Source organism: Bactrocera latifrons, unplaced genomic scaffold (assembly GCF_001853355.1).
Source record: "Bactrocera latifrons isolate USDA-ARS-PBARC rearing strain unplaced genomic scaffold, ASM185335v1 scaffold_88, whole genome shotgun sequence".
Lineage (NCBI taxonomy): Eukaryota > Metazoa > Arthropoda > Insecta > Diptera > Tephritidae > Bactrocera > Bactrocera latifrons.
Window position 1 is genome coordinate 465,541 of NW_017537578.1, and position 16,933 is coordinate 482,473.

At 34.5% G+C, this 16,933-nt stretch overlaps 1 protein-coding gene across 6 annotated transcripts in view; it reads right to left on the bottom strand.

The window, feature by feature from the left end:
- The window catches only part of LOC108977378 (tyrosine-protein kinase Fer), an 86,169-nt gene that overhangs the window by 13,701 nt on the left and 55,535 nt on the right, over positions 1 to 16,933 (bottom strand). For all 6 annotated transcript variants that reach the window (XM_018947036.1, XM_018947035.1, XM_018947039.1 and 3 more), the window contains 4 exons: positions 1,770 to 1,866; positions 1,249 to 1,582; positions 910 to 1,188; positions 667 to 838 (listed from right to left, as the gene is read on the bottom strand). In XM_018947036.1, the coding sequence (XP_018802581.1) occupies positions 667 to 838; positions 910 to 1,188; positions 1,249 to 1,582; positions 1,770 to 1,866 (882 nt within the window). The remainder of the gene's footprint in view (positions 1 to 666; positions 839 to 909; positions 1,189 to 1,248; positions 1,583 to 1,769; positions 1,867 to 16,933) is intronic.

Below are 16,933 nucleotides of genomic sequence, written 5' to 3' on the forward strand. Positions count from 1 at the left end.
TACTAACAGTGCTCGATGTTAGCCAATGTTGCCTATTTTCATTTCGTCAAACCTTATATAGTGACAAAACGAACAAACAATAAGTATAAATCTGCAAAACTGTTATAATCAAACAAATATTGAACACTAAGCATTTGTACATTTCAACAAGATATTCATATATTTTCTTCTCTTTAATTCAACTGAATAATTTTGTCGTTGCTTTCATACCAAACCAAAAAAAAAAACTTAGAAAGAAAGAGTAAAGCTTCGAAACAGTAAGCCAGTTCATACAATCAAACCCTAGATCCAGTAAAAAATCTTATTCAAATTATACAAGTGGATACATTTGAAGATATTTGCAGTTCGAAGGACTGAGCAGATTCTGATACAATTAATGTAGAATATACACTTCAGGAAAATCTTAATACTTTTAGATACATCTTTTACCGAAACCTTTGAATTTTCCCCCAACCTCCACATTTTTTTCCTCTCCTTTCTCTAAGGCTGTTAAATGTTCCTCAAAACCATTGCCAGCAAGCGACATGTACTTATAAATATATTTAAACTGCTTAAAATAATCACTAAGTGCTGCTAATTCTTAGTCCCTTCACCTGCTTTCTGTGTGTGTACATTTGTAGTATAAATCTCATTAAATATAAATGTATATATAAGCTAGACACTTACCTGTTGGTCATTGTTAAAACTATTCTCTATGAAATTCTGTTCCAAATGATCATCACAGCCAGATGGCAACTCCTCGCAGCCAATTTCATTCAAAGCGCACTTAATCATGTCCACCAACTTTTGTTTTTGCTTCTCTTGGCAACGCAACGCATTGAGGTCCTTGGATTGTCTGCTGTTTTTTTCAAAGTCAAATACAAATAATTTTTTGAGTTTCTTTTTCTGAAACTAAATAATTACACCTACTTCTGACTGTCTTTGGGTGATTGTATGCCATTGCTGGCGGTGCTGCCATTTCGTGTTATGCTGCCGTTCGCTATCGGCGAACCGCCATTTGCATGCTCGATCATTTTCAGCTGTTTCTCCTGGCATTCCTTCACAGACATCTCCAAGTCAATGAGACGTGAGCGCAGCCAATCGACTGTGAGATTGTCAACGGTGAGCGTATTCGATTGTAATTTGCCGGGTATATCCTCAATGAGTGCGTCGTCGAACTGGAATACTAAGGGTGTGGTGGGGGAGGTTCTATAAAGTGAATAACTATTATTATTGACGGGGTGTGTACTTTGTCGCACAAATGGTTACTTGTGTTTCTCGGTGAATTCCCGATATTCCTCACTGGGATTTATGCTGTTTATCACATTGTCGATGCGCTTCTGGATTTCCTTGAATTTGTCGGATGTGAGGTCACCATGTTGACTTGTCTCTTGCAGTATGTTCTTCCACAGTAGAATGAAACTCTCCTGCACGGACTGTTGGTGCTCCAACAGACCGGGTAGCAATACTGTACGAAAATCTTTCTCCACCTCGACGGCTTCGGTGATGGAGAGTACATATTCGTTGTGGGTGAGATGTAGTTTGCGGCAGGCTTTCTGGTATTTATCGCGTACATCGTCCAATTTTCGACCACCCCGACCGGCTGTAAGAGAATAGCGGAGTATATATTGTTTGTTGGAAAAAAAAAAATAAATGGTTTAGTAAGTCTTAAACCCTTTTATTGGGTTTATAGTTTATAAAACTATTCAGTTAAGGGAAACTTGAAAATTTATAGCACACTTAAGTGGTTATTTATTCTAATTAATTTAAAGATTTGCATTCATAATTACATTTTATGTAGTGTTCCTCAAAGCGCGTCCGCAGTGCCTTATAACCCTCCAGATGTTTCTGATATTCTGCTTTCTTGCGTACAACTTCGTCTGTGAGCTAAAAAGAGAAGAAAATTTATTTATTAAAACTCTTATTTTAAAAGTTAGCACATATAAATAAATAAATAGAAAATGTAAATACCATGAGCAATAATACTAAACATATACATTTGTTACTTTTTGAGACTTTTATACAGCATGGATCAAAATAATGTTTATATTTCCATTAAGATCCAGAACATCCTCCCCGGAACAATTTTTGTTAAGGAACTGTTTGCAGTTGAAATCATGTGGCCTCTTCATACTTAATGCTAAAGAACATTTTTAAGAACACGATTAGAAGAAAGTTTAAGGCAGTAGATAGGATGAGTGGAGATCTGATGATATGCCTTGGCCTTTAGGATGCCTATTGTGAAACTACCGGGCCTAAAATCCTTTCACTTTCAGCAGAAACCTGGTATAGAAAAATTAAAGGAGCGCATTTTGTTGGAGGCGCTTTCTCTTAAAATTTCTGAGTTTTCAAAATTAAATTATATAATTATTTTGTAATTTTTTTTCAATCCTTCAGAGATGAACTAAATTCGTAGGACTCAGCATTAGTGGAATAGAATATTATCTATTTAATTAGATATTTTGGAACCCAGTTAGATCTTAATTTGTTTTTTTTTTTTTTTTTTGTTGTTTTTTTGTATCAAGGAAGTGTTCAGAAGAAGAAAATGTCCTGTGTGATAAAACTACGAATCTAGTTTCCTTTTTCTCTCAAAAATATTGCATTTATGCCGCTTAGGTTCGGGCTGTCAAAGTTGCATGTTCTTTTCGCAACATGTTTTCAAGTTCAATTGTTCTTTTTTCAAAGTGTGGCCTCAAAACCTCTCAAAACGTAAGAATGACAGTTGCCCTGTGAGTTATTATTATTTCAAAGTATTTGGCATAAATTTGGTACATTTTAATGAATTCATTATTGGAAATTGCAAATTAGCTGATCGACTCATCCTCAGCACCATCAGTGAGTGAAATGAGCATATTACCCAGGGTGAAAGAAGTCGTAGAAGTCGTCCTGAATGCTTACTCGAACTCAGAGGGAAAAGAAGTGTTAAACAACAAGCTCATTTTCATTATTTTCGTATACTAGGGTCTCTTTTTTCTTGTATTATTTAGAAAATAGAACATTTTTCGGTGTGGCATGGAACAGTATGGATATATAATGGGGCAAAATTATAAAAAAAAAAAAAAATAGCGCTACAAGAAAAGCTCGCCAAGATTTTTTTATCATAATTATCAAAACTAATCAGTTTTGCAAAAAATTATCAGTCAAGCAAGAACTTTAGTTTTAACCAAATAGGAGACGACTACTATCCGGAGTAGTAAAGGCGCGGGCACTTCCACCATTTGCGCATTAAGAATATGATCCGCATTTCGTATCGTATCCGAAGATGCGGCCCTAATAATCGTGGGCTGACACCCATTAGACTCCTTAGCCAAAGATCTCGTTTACCCTTTAAACGGTAGAGTAACATCCACAACTTTGAAAGAGAAAGACAGAGCAGATACGTTGAAGCGCTGGCCAAAACGATGAGAAGACAGTCGAACTGGTCGCTGGATATTCCGACTAATCTCCAGCAATGAGCCTTGGCTAAATAGATCGATAGAATCAAGTTCTCACAGGGCCCAACTGTTTCAAATCATAAGAAGCGAAGACAACTACATTTGTGATTATTGCGGTTGCGAGAGCATCGAGATTGTAGAGCACACTTTATGCCATTGCTCGAAATATGATTGAGAAAGGCAAAGTTTGGGTCTCCTACCTAATCTGCTTAATCCCTGTTTAGTTCTAATTACAGTTTCACACTGGCATGGGGTTCAGACTTTCGATGCTTCTTCCTCGTAAAAAGAAAATCCAAATCTACAATTCTGTGCAATATCTATAAATAGCATTATTCCGGCTAACAAAAAGTGGTTATATATACCATAAAATTAGTTTATGCAATTCATTTCCTGCATATAAAACTATAAAAGTTATGATAACTTCTTACCGCAATTGAGATAATTACAACATCTGCCATGGGAAAAGCGTTACCAGTCGGCATTTATGTCATATGCCTTATGTACGTTAAATATATAAATAACCATGCATACATTTATCAGGGTACCAGGTACTTGTATTTATTTATCCATTTGCCTGATGATCGTGTGTGCTTTTAGCCCAAATACCCAGAGAAAATTGTGTAGCTATGAGAAAGTGCAAGTTAAAAATAGCAAATGGTGTGTGTTTCTGCATTAATTTTATTAACGGCACTTTGGTTAATATGTTGATTATTGTTGCTGTTGTTATTACCTGTTACCATTTACCGGTATTTCGCAACGGAAATGGTACAAACCGCGAGTACCAGCTGAGCAGACATGCGAGTATCGAATTTAATGGTGATAAGCCAATAGCCGGTGCAGCAACAACAAGAAATTATCATAACACTAACCCATAAATTGGACACATTTTTATGACAACTTACACAAAGACAAGTCTGTGTGTGTGTTTGTGTGCGTGAGTATGTGTAACATGCACAACACATTGCCTTTCAATTGAAACTCACTTTTATTTGTGCAGACCAATTGCTGAGAAACATATGTATGGATATCCATATGTATAATGTAGTTGCAAAGCGTTAATTTATGTATGTATGATACACGTGTATTAACACTTGAGAAAAACCTCGTGGCATCTCGTATTTCGCTTTTTATTTAACCCAATTGTTTTAATGCAATTTACAGCGAATTAGTATGTATGTATGGTACATTAGTGTGAATGTATGCACATTTTAGATACATACGCTCTGCATATATCTATGAGTGTATCTAGCGTGTAGGCATTAAATTTATTTGCCTTTCATCCTCATATCTTCGGCATTGTCACATTTTCGCCGCACCGTACGTGGTGAAGACCACGTAAAATTGCAATAAAACGCATTCGCCGATTTTATTACGTTTTTAATTGACTACACGCGAGTACCAAACGTTACACAGCGTCTTACATTGCGGCTTATTGGGGCTAAGTATCGTTTGTTCCTTATGCAAAATATTGAATATTTGCATGTACATAGGTATAAGGTATAATGGTGATTTTTCTAACTCAAACATTAAGTTCAAAAGGATTAATAGCGAATTTGTTTATAGTTGCAGCTATTTTCAAATGAGTTTTATGCACTTGCTATTTAATAATGCCATTTTGGAATATTTTATATTATGTATAAAAGAATTAATGTATAGAAATATGGTATGTATTTTGAAAGTGACAGTGAACAATAAAATATTTGGCTATTATAATTGGTGGCAGAAGCAAACATCAAAAGACAACAAGTTAACGACTACTGCATTGGAAACTTTGCAGAACTGCGATGTAGAATTATACCCATAACTCTGAATTTTCTTCATATATTCTGCACACTTCCTGTGACGAATGCGAGCTCTCAACGATCTTTTTCGACAGTTCGCCGCATGAAAACGTGGCTGAGGACGAACATGCTTCAAGATGGATTGATCGGCCTGGCGTTGCTGCACACATATCAAGATATTAAAGTAAATGCAGAAGAAGTTCTCGAAAGATTCTGAAAACTTGATCCACATAGTTTTGTTTTTCAATTCAAAACACGAACAGGCCACAGTATTATACATTGCAATAAAGTACTTGTATGTCAATCTCACGTCTACGAATTATAATGTGTTTTTTTTCACAATTTAATAGGATTTTATATTAGAGGGTCTATTTGAAACTAAGTGTTTAGTATACGCTTGTCTTTCTGAAGTACTTAATGTGCATCCGGCGATTTTTGCGATGAGTGAAATTATTCAACAATGAAGTTCCAATAAATTTTGAGTTTGGAATAAAATTTCTGGTGACGAAACATTCAGACGTAAGAAAAAGCCTTCGGTAACAATTGTGTGTTGCCAGAAAAAGTTTTCGATTAGTACAAATTATTCTAAGAGGAACGCGAATGCGCTCACGACGAACCACATTCAGGACGGTCATCAAAATCAACTGATCATCACACTTCAATAAAATAAAGGAATTGCTGCTTAAGATTCGACGGTTAACTGACAGGGGTCTTACTGGCATCGTTGGAATGTTGGAAGAATCAGTGAAAACCATTTTGAAAGATCATTTGGCCCTAAGAAAAGTGAAAGCATGATTGGTTCCAAAATCACTCAATTTTTTCGAAAAATGGAATCGCATTAACGTCTGTGAAACAATGCTTTGCGACAATCGATCGAAAATCGAAGTCGAAAAAAAAAGTAAGAGCATTCCAAAAATCAAAGTTATGTTAAGAGTTTCCTTCAAAAATCGATGTGTGGTGCACTCCGAATTCTTTCCGACCCGCCAAATTGTCAGCATACTATAATAGAGTACTATTTTAGTGTTATGCGTCGTTTGCGTAAAGCTTTTCATAAAAAGAGCGATTAATTACGGACCGATAACTCTTAGTTTTTGCATCACGATAATGTACCATCGCATACAGCATTGACTCTTCGTGATTTTTTCGAAAAATTTTAAAACAATATCATGCCGCAACCACTACGTTTGCCTCACTACGTACCGTGTGACTTCTGCCTATTCAGTAAACTCAAACATCCGCTTCGGGGAAACCATTTTGAGTGAACGGCTACGCGCATTGAAGGCTGTTCTGGATGTTGAATTCAACAACTGTTTCGGAGATTGGAAAAAAGTTGGCACAAGTGTATTGCAGCCAATGGAAAATACTTAAAATTATGAAAAGTCTTATTATTTTTTGGCATACGAATATTAATAAAGAAAGTACCTCAATACTATTGAAAATGCAGCAGAAGACATTTTTGGGGAGGGTTGCACCACAAGTGCTGTCCGTTTCTTTAAGTATCTAGTCTTGTTCGATTCGCTGGAGAGTAATACTTGGCGAATCGAAGACAGCTAGAATTACTTCCAAGTATTTAAGATAATTCAGGAAAACAATTAGGAATATGTAATTGGTTTTTACACTAAAATATGCACTTATAAGTACTTCATACATAACAACATATGTACTATACATATGAGTGTCATATAAAAACGTGTATTTACAATCGCTGTATATAGTTAGCATACAATTTATTTGTGTGCCTGCAGCTCAACACTGATCTCACCGCAATTATCATTTGCTATTAGTTAATATACTTCCGCAATTTTTGCAGTTATCGCACTTAATTATGCATTCACCGCCAACATAATTGCGCTGCTGCACCGAACAGCCACACACCAATTGCTAAAGCGAAACACTACAATGGCCGCTGCAATCACAATATTGTGAGCTGCACACAACAAAAAGCACACAGTAACGTCGTAGTGCTCCCTCATCATCAAACTCATCAACACACTACTCATCCGCATAATCATCATTATTATCGTTGTCATGTCTGCCGCAAACCGGCCATTACGGACTATCGCTGATTTGCACTTCTGCATAGAAGCTTCGCAAATTTTCTCTTCGCTCACGCGCGAATGAGTATATGCAACTTAATGCTGCACTTACCACATGATCATCAGAAATGCTTTTGCCCGTTTCACTATTGGCACTAAATTCGTAGTTTTGTTGTTTCACCTACTTCAACCTACAACAATGCTCGTCTTCACTTCGTCTCACGGTTTCTTCCTGAAGAGAAGTCACTTAAGTGACCACAATCAAGCATTCAACTAAGAAATCTAAGTGGTACACATTTTCCTGGCTGCCAGCTGTAGGAATCTAATGCTCCTTGTTGCTGCATCTAGCCGACGGCCAAATGAAACTGACCCATTCGTTGATTCTTTCGCCCGTAGAAAAACAAAAAGAACGCAGGAACGCAAATTCAAAAGAGGCACCGAAGCCTAGAATAAGCATAGGTGAGTATGCCGCTGGCATTGCGTGCTCGCAAGTGTTGTTGCTTTTACATTACATTAAGGCTTATTTGCTTTATTTAACATGCAAAGTCCAGTTTGAATCGAGCAGATGCGAGTAGCTTGCCGCCATGTTTGTTGCAATTGTATTAAGTGTGCGGCATGCAGCTGCAATTGCTGTGACCGTTGGCTGACTGTCGTACGGTAAATGTTTTTGCATGTTTCTAATGCCGACCAATAAAATTATTCTACGTTTAAATTTGGTTTTCTGTATTGTTGTTATTTTCTATTGTATTTATTGTTGTACGAGTATATGATGTTTAAAAGCATACAATAGTTTTTTGTTATCATTTCGTACTATCTTTTCTATGAGCATTTAGTAATAAATAGCGCTAAGCGGTAGTATGGAACTTTAGAAGGAGGTGTATCGCTGTGCAATTTGTCATCTGACTCAGAGAATTTGGTTTCCTCACGCACCCTTTGTCTTCACACCGGATCACTTTGATCATGGAGTCTCCAAACCGAACTCTGGCAGTTCTTTCTTTGCCCACATACCGCCTAAGGGGTTGTGAGGGGGAAGAAGCTGTTGGAGGAGAGAGACAGTGAGCGTTTTAAGGATGGCTTAAGGCTTTAGCCGGAAGGTTGATGGAAAGGTTTACTGCCAGAAGTTCGCTATCAACTTCAGTTTCAGCCTACCCGACTATTGCAGTGTTTTCCAAGCCAAGTTTGCAGCCATCAAGGTAGCAATCGATTTATTGCTTCGCAGTGTAACCACAGAAAACAGGGCGGCGATACTAGCCTTTAACTCATTAACAAAGCGTTTAGAGTTGGGCAAGGATAGGACAGAAATGAGTGCTAGGCAACAGCAGAATCCAAGACAAGCTGATATGCCAGCAAGGAAAGGCACCCTAGAACCGCTATCAATAGAATGGAAGTTGGTCTATGCCACCGTAGTCTCTTATGCTCTACTACTAGACAGCAGGGTTTCCTGGGATCTTGAGCAGCACTGGGCTGTCATCGGTACATACGCTATCTATATCCTTTTGGCCCAGGATCGATCGCAAGTGACCTCTTTGCCCTCAGTAAGGCTAGAAACTCCCTAATTGTGTGAGTTTAACGTGCGATAGATTATCTGCAGAAGCTATATGGAGGAGGACGAAATGGAAACAACTCAACGCTTTCTTCTTACTGTCCCGAGCGTGGGAGATCAAGGCTTAAACACTTGGAAGCGCGTATGTTCAGACATCCCTCCGAACTGGCGGGAATGAAACACATGTTTTATTATTACAAATAGCCTTTTACTAATTTATAAGTTCGAACACAGGAACTCTGTTTTTTTTTTTTAATTTTCGCGCTAGTAAATAACCTAAAGATATTCGAAGCATATTGTTTACAATTATTTTTGGTACACGCCCGCTTTTGTTTTGGTTTTCTAATACGTGAAATGTTTTGTTTGTTTTCACATAAATACATACATACACACATTTTTCAGTTATTTTCGGGTTGTGTTTACTTGGTTTATTCTTAATGTTTTGCTCAATATTTACATATTTACTTTTATCCTCGCATTTTTGACAAATTTATGATCTTATCTGAACTTCATGCCGCATTCAGCTTGCGCTAACTCGCCGTTGTTGTTGTTTTTTATTGACCTCTGTAGCTGACGGCATGTGTTTTTTCTTGAGCTTATCTCTCGAGCACTTGATCCAGAAATCAAACTTTCATTTGTAAAGGTGTTCGCGTAAAAACAGGTGAGGTTTTGTTACTAAGAAGTAACGATGCAATATACGATTGTATATTTTTTGAGAATATTTTGTATTTGTATATTAAACTTTTGAAAACATTATACAATATTGGGTAGTCCAAAAGGTCTTTTCATATGTAGGTGTTGGAAAGGTGAGGTTTCAAGCTTCATTTAACCAAAAAAAATTAATTTGGGGAAGTTGAGTTAAAGTTACAGCTGTTAAAAATGAGTGAAAAAAATTAAGAAATTCGCTATATTTTGAAATTTTTGCATAAAATTTAAATGAAATTTGTGAATTTTACAGAGACGAGAGAGAGAATAGTTCGTGTAGCACAACAATGCTTCATTCGCTTCCGTTCTGGAAATTTCGAAATTTCGATTTTCACTGATGGAATAATGTCTTTATCCGAAAAATGGCAAAAAGTGATAGAACAAAATGGTACATATTTGTTTATTTATTCATAAATATAAATAAATAAATTTATTATTATGTTTATTTATTCATAATAACAGCATAAATGTAAAATAAATTGAAGTTTGATTAGAAATGCGAAAGGACTTTTGCGACTACCCAATATAGACATGCGTATATTTCTGACCCGAAAACAATAATAAATACCCATGAAAGTGATGGTGCGACAAAATCGAAAGTGGAAACCAATTAGTTAAATATTAGATACATTTTGCACGGTGATAGTGGTGCGGTGAACAGCAATAAAATAAATTACAATAACAAATTTCACTAATTATAATTTGAGTCAGAAAAGTCCTACATAAGAAGACATAAACAGAATTTATGTATCTTAAAATTCATAAATACATATGTATGTATATCATACGAATACACCATACCATACATATCTACATGCAATATAATACAATATATTATTATATACCAACATACTTAACTACAAATTAAAACATATTCGAAAAAATTACAACAACATAAGAAATTGAAACCTTCAACTAAGCCGGAGGTGCAGTGACACAGCGACCCATTGCTAAGTATGTGTCTTCATAATTTTCGACATGAATCGTCTGCCCGCAGTCAATGTGCTCTTCGTCACGCCATATGTAAACAAACGGATGAACAAGTCAAAATCGCACACACACACGCCTAATATCAATATTTACAAGACGACATCGCTTGAACATCCATATGAATAATATATAAATGCATATAGTATGTTAACGCGCAGGTTTTTAAAAAGTCAAGTCAACTTCGCAAAGTCTCATCACCAGCCGTGCCACAGGTCTAACTGTGACTGTGACTCTGGCTGAGCGCGGCTTACGCTGTTCTTTGGAATTGGGTCATTCGTGAGTTAACTATGAATAAATTTACAGTATTTTTCTCACTTGTTATGACTTTTTGCGGCGTCTCTTAATGCATCTTCAAATTAATGAGTTTTTATTGTTTTAATATTAATTTTCTTTTCTTCCTTTTTGGCTACAATTTTGTATATTTGTTATTTTGTTTGTATATTATTTCTCTTTTATGATCTTGTTGTGCCCCAACCCAAATGACGTTAGCCACCAAACGCCAAGCTTAAACTTGTTCTCAAGCCATGGATTGTGTTGTGTTGGGTTTGTAATGTGTTGGAGATGAAGCTACGCTTGTATGAAAGTTTGGCTGTGCTCCCTTGTTAGATACAACTTTGTCAGATTTAATGATATTATTGAGCTTTTCTCTTAATACTGATGTATTTCGTATATTAAAGAGTAGATGTACTCTAACTATTATTAAATAAAATTCGATGGTGTTTATTCAGAATTTGTTTTCGTCTTTGAAATATATGAAAGAAAAGTCCCAACTTTAACGGCTACAATTTTTGAATGCACCTAATTGTAAGCAGTACATAATTGTGACCAATTCTCTGTTATTTTTTAAACAAAAATATACGTATTTCCTACTTTCGGGGCAACTTTAAGTGTGAATAATCTTATTTGTGTCCTAAAGGAAATATTTGTGTATCCAGTCATTAAGAAAAGCAAGGGAATGAAAAGGCAAATGTGTTGTCCGACTCGGGGACAGAGAGGAATACAATTACTCTAAACTGCCCTAGACCATTCAGTTACTTCAACAGTTGCTGCAAGTAATGGACCAGAGGATCATTTGAGATCTTTGAAAACTAGCAGCACAGATATTGCGGCAAAGAAACTTTACGGCAGTGTTAATAATGAACAGACCAAAACGCCACTACTTTAAGGCAAGAGGAAACTTAGTAAAAATGCAGAGATTATCACAGTTCACCAACACCTAAGAGCCCATCTTCAGGAATTTGGTAAAGTGGATTCGGCAGAAGTAGAACATGCGAATAGAAAGATGGATGCTGGAGCATTATCTTTCCAAATATCCAACATTCAGCCAACTTAGACGTCATATCTTCCACGACTCCAATTTGAAATACAACTTACGTGAAAAAAAACAGATATTTACCAAACGCGCCGCATTTCTGGGTAGCGATAAATTTGGTAGCCCTCGGGAATCAACCAACCAAAAATAATCTTAACGCTTTAATTAAAAAAAAAAAATGTACTGTTCAAAGAATTTCAAGTTGCGTTTAAATTAATGGTAAATACATGATTTTGGGTGTTCTAGTAATAGCCTTTATATATTTTTAGTTTAATTTTTTAAATAGTAAAAAAGTGGTTTCGCCCAAAAGTGTACTATAAATATTGGTTTTTTTCTGAGAAAAACTTTTTTTTCTCTTTTTACCTTAGAGAAATTTTGTATACATTCATATATTCTAGTGATTTGATTCATTAAAAATCTCATCTATCTAACTTTTCCGAAACAATGAGCTAAAAGCCGGAAAGGTAGGCAATATATTTGTTTTATATGTAGTTTATACAAATTAAAAATAATTTTAATGTTTGCGCAAACTCACAGTGTAATGACCTATTTTTTGTCTCTGTTTACCAAATAAGTTCCATAAGCTCTGCAACAGATTCCAGTGAAATAAAGTAATTTTTACAAAAAAAAAAAAAATCCCTGGAAACATAAATTTATTTTTGACAATTGAGTCATATAAAATGTTGAAAATTTTAAAAATCATCCATCAATTTGACCTACATTCCGTAAAGGTTTGCATGACCAATATTTCCATGGAAATTAATATTTTACACCCCACATGTTCATACACATAAACATACAGCATACTTTATCTCTTTATCCTTCACCAAAAATCCACAAAACATGCGTGCCTTTGATATTTTCACAAGGTCACCGCTTTTGTTTTCGCACAAAAGACTTGGGAATTCTATGAAACAAGTTTTAAGGTCGAACGTAAATATTACACGCCTTGTATGGGCAACAGTGGTTGTTGTTGTGTTAACTGGATCATAAATAAATGGTAGCAGTGCAGCAAAATTTGCATGTGGGGTTTATGAACATACACATAAATAAAAAAAACACTTTTTTTTATTAATTTTTTAAAATAAATTTTAAAATTATAAAACATTAATATGCGTTACAACAAAGATTCACCATTCGTTATAGTGCTATATAAAACTACAAATTACAAACTTTTTTTTTAATTTGAAAATTTTTACATAGTCATGAAACCAAACAAAAACATGTTTATTTTCAATTTTTCCCCCATGTCATTTTATTTTTGCTTATTCAAACGAATGAGTGCGGCAGATCGTATGAGTAACTTTCAATTTCATTTCAAGTATAAATTTCATTGTGTGCTACAAATATTTCAGTGGCATTCCAATTCTATTATTTGCTATTGTAACTAGATATTTTGTTATTGTTACGAATTTTATGAGCGCTAATTTAAACATTACAACAAAGTAAGAAGACCCAGATAGTAGAAAAATATTTTGCTGTGTGCTTTGAGCGGCATATTTTCGAGACAATAGCGATCTGATCGCTAAGTTGCCATACAGCAACACACAACCAAAGCTAGCCACTTCAAAAGCACAGTAAGCGATAATAAACACAGATTAAAGTTGTATATAAATTTTATAATTTGTGTGTGTTTGTTGTCTGAAAGCTCTATTCTTTGTTTGAGTTATGACTGCAATTGCAGGCAACAATGCAACAACGTCGCATGCTGTGCTTGGCCGTGAAGTTGCCGCATGTATACACACACATCTACAAGTGGCCATATTGATTTAGCGGCATGTCTGTGTGGTGGCCGCCACTCACAGCAGTGATACTTTCGATTTTCAGCTGCGATTTACATAATCGAAATTGGAGTATTACGTCAGTTTTGTCTTTGAAAATGCTGTTTTTGCAGTACTTACTGCGCATAGTGGCAAGCAAAATTGAACAGCGCCACTTGCGGTCTTACGCGCTGCGCCGATTCGTCATTCAATATTAAACACTTCACATTAGATAAACGCGCTAATGGCGTGTAACGAAAAGAAATTTGCAGTTCAAGCAAATTAAGCAAATCAATCATACTGATGGGTTATTAGTTAAATGCGAGTGTTAAGCAAGATTTAAAATTTTGAATTAGTGTCACTGATTTGCAGTTTCCATTTGTTATGAAATGCTGTATATTTACCAATTTTGTAAGGTTTATTGATTGAAATTTTCATTGTATAATTATCTTAAATTGCAATTATATAATATTTGATTTCCAAAAATGCATACAAGAGTATGCTATTTTATAAAATTTCATTTTCCAGTTACAATCATTTTAATTTTTGCTATTTATTCAAATATCTGAGCCATAGAGTCAAATCAAAATATGCTGTATGGAATTTATTAAATTTATTTTCTTATCGAATTCGCTTCTGTGAACTTCTATAGATTATAGTAAAAATACACGTAATATCATAAATGGCATAAAATCTCTGTAATGAAAGAAATCATGTAACGGATGAAACTGTAAACCTATTTTAAATTATAATAGGTTATGAGAACTATGATTCCTTCCGATAACATAAACTTTGATTTTTTAAGCAGTTTTCCTTGTGATTTTCACGTTTTTGCTGAAAAAGTGCCCCTATGGAGTAGTAGTTATTACGAAATTAGATGATTTCCTAAGCTGTGTCAAATGGTAATTCAGCTTCTATGTAAAAGGGTTGAAGTAATTGATCCTATCGAAGCACCTCTGGTCCTGAAACACAAGCACCACAGAGCATACCACAAAATAATTTTGGGTTAATATTAAGCAGTATTGCAAAAGGTACCATTATAGAAATCATCAGCAGTAGAGTCATAATCTATGCGAATGTCCAGCTTTCAGCCATACGAGACAAACATATTCCACGGCTTCTACTGCTTTCAACATAACAGACATTGGGCAGCTGGGGAGTAATATAATCAGGTATTTCACCACTCCACTGAGATGGTTACAACCAAGGAGCACAATGGGCCTAATATTGGGTAAGACAGATGTACAAAAAAAATGGCGCATCCTGGTGACATTGATCCTGACTCTCCTGGTGGTCATTGAAAAATGGCGACAACCTGAAAATACAAATAATTTTTTACGCTTTTTTTTTAAATTCCTCAATTGTTTTTAAATATTAAAAACAAAAGATTAAGGATTAAGGATTATATAAAGATAAAGGACAAAGGATTATATAAAAAAGGCTCACACATTTCAAGTAAATCGGTTGTATAGAACTTGAGATAATGCCGGTACCGTGTGGAAAAAGTAGTTTCGAGAAAAACGCGTTTAAAAAGGTGAGTCTACCTACCTACCGGGCTAGGTAATGCATCACTAAACTAACTGTAGCTCTTAAAATAATTTTAATTTTTGAAAATCCTTTGGAGGATATGTTCTTAAGGGTCTAAGCTTTAAATATATGAAAAAAATTGAAGTTTTCAAAATTCTAGAGTAGAATACCCCCTTAAAACCTCAGAAACCTCAAAATGTGCAGCTTATGTCTAATATATGATTTGCACAAAGAAATTTAGGGTTAATTAACATCTCATAATAACAATTTCAACTTTTTTCAATTTTCATTTTGTGCTACGTCTATTATTTCTACTATAACTTAGCAGTTCAAGAGTACAATGAACTAATGGGTTTTTGCAAGTTTTTCTTAATATTCTATTGTCTATTTTCTACGCTTGTGTGGCGAAAAATTTACATATTTGAATTGGCAAATGTTGTGTAATTTATTTCAGTTAATAGATGCGTCTAAAATTGTCTAAAAAGAGGTAAATCGTTAATGTATTGATAATATTTTAAGCTGACGGAAGCCATTAGTAGTGGAAAAGAACTGAAGCACTAAATACAACTGGTTGTACACAAAATTAATTACATAAGCAGATTTTTTTAAATGTGGTCTTTGTTCATGATTTTTAGTTTTAATTATTTTCTTTTTATATGGTCTTTATTTAGGATTCTTAATTTTAATGAATCGAAAATATAATGGGAATAATTCGTTATAAATTCAAGTATGCATATTTAATTATTTATATTTTTAATGCAAAATTTATTTAAATATCTAAAAACTTCTATTTTTTTTATATATTTAATATCATATATTCAAAAATAAAATTCAGTGCCAGCTTACTGACTAAATTAAATCAATCAACCGGTTAAACTCGGCAGTGAAAATCACCACAGACCAGCACTACATAATAGACATTATAATGCAATAGCAATGGAAATTCAATGCTATCAGCCTCAAATTTTGCATAATCACGTGTGAAATTCAGTCAAGAGTCTTTTCCAATTTGGTTGCCAAAAGCGAAAAAATGAACGCAAAACAAACAAAAACGAATGAAAGGAAAGCAAAAATAGGCGCGTGCTTACACGAATTCGGCAGCTGGCATTGGACTAAATAACGGCTGTAAATATACATATATATATGTATGTGCCTTAGTGTTTCAAAAATTCACACCTTTTTCATTATTGCTAATCATTTGTATACACTTCTCCACTCGACAAACTTTCTAAGTTGGTTAGCTCATAGAAAACGCCGTGAAAGCTTAAGAGTTTGTTGGCCGAGAGTGAGGGGGGTTGAAAGCATAAGTGAGTGTGTAGTTGAGAATAAAATAGGAAAAAGTAAAAGTTTTGCTTAGGATGTTGCCAATGTTGACTGCTTCAGGCAAAACTTGTTTACTGGCAAACAGCAATGCTCAAGAAAGGCGTTGTAACAAGTTTGTTCCTTAAGTCTTTTGTTCTCGCAATGATGACTTACGCAAAAGTCTTGAAAATTAAAATAAGGATGTGAAATTGCGCAAAAATGACATAAATACTAAAATAGATTTAAGTTAATTTAAGAAAACTATTAAAATAATTCACTTTTAAAACATTTTTCATTTTATAAAATGTTTAAAATAACTGAATTTTTTAAGATTTTTGAAATAATTTCACTGTAGAAATAATTTAATTATTTATTTTTTAATTTCTTGAATTCAATTCAATTCAAATTATTGAAAACCGAAAAAACCAAAGTAGACGGATTTTTACAGCATTGAAAACAAAAAAAACAAAAAAGGTAACATTCTTTTGGGTAGATGACTTGTCTAAAGTATGTCCAGTATTTTTATCAATATATTATATATTTTATTTATTTATTTATTTTTAT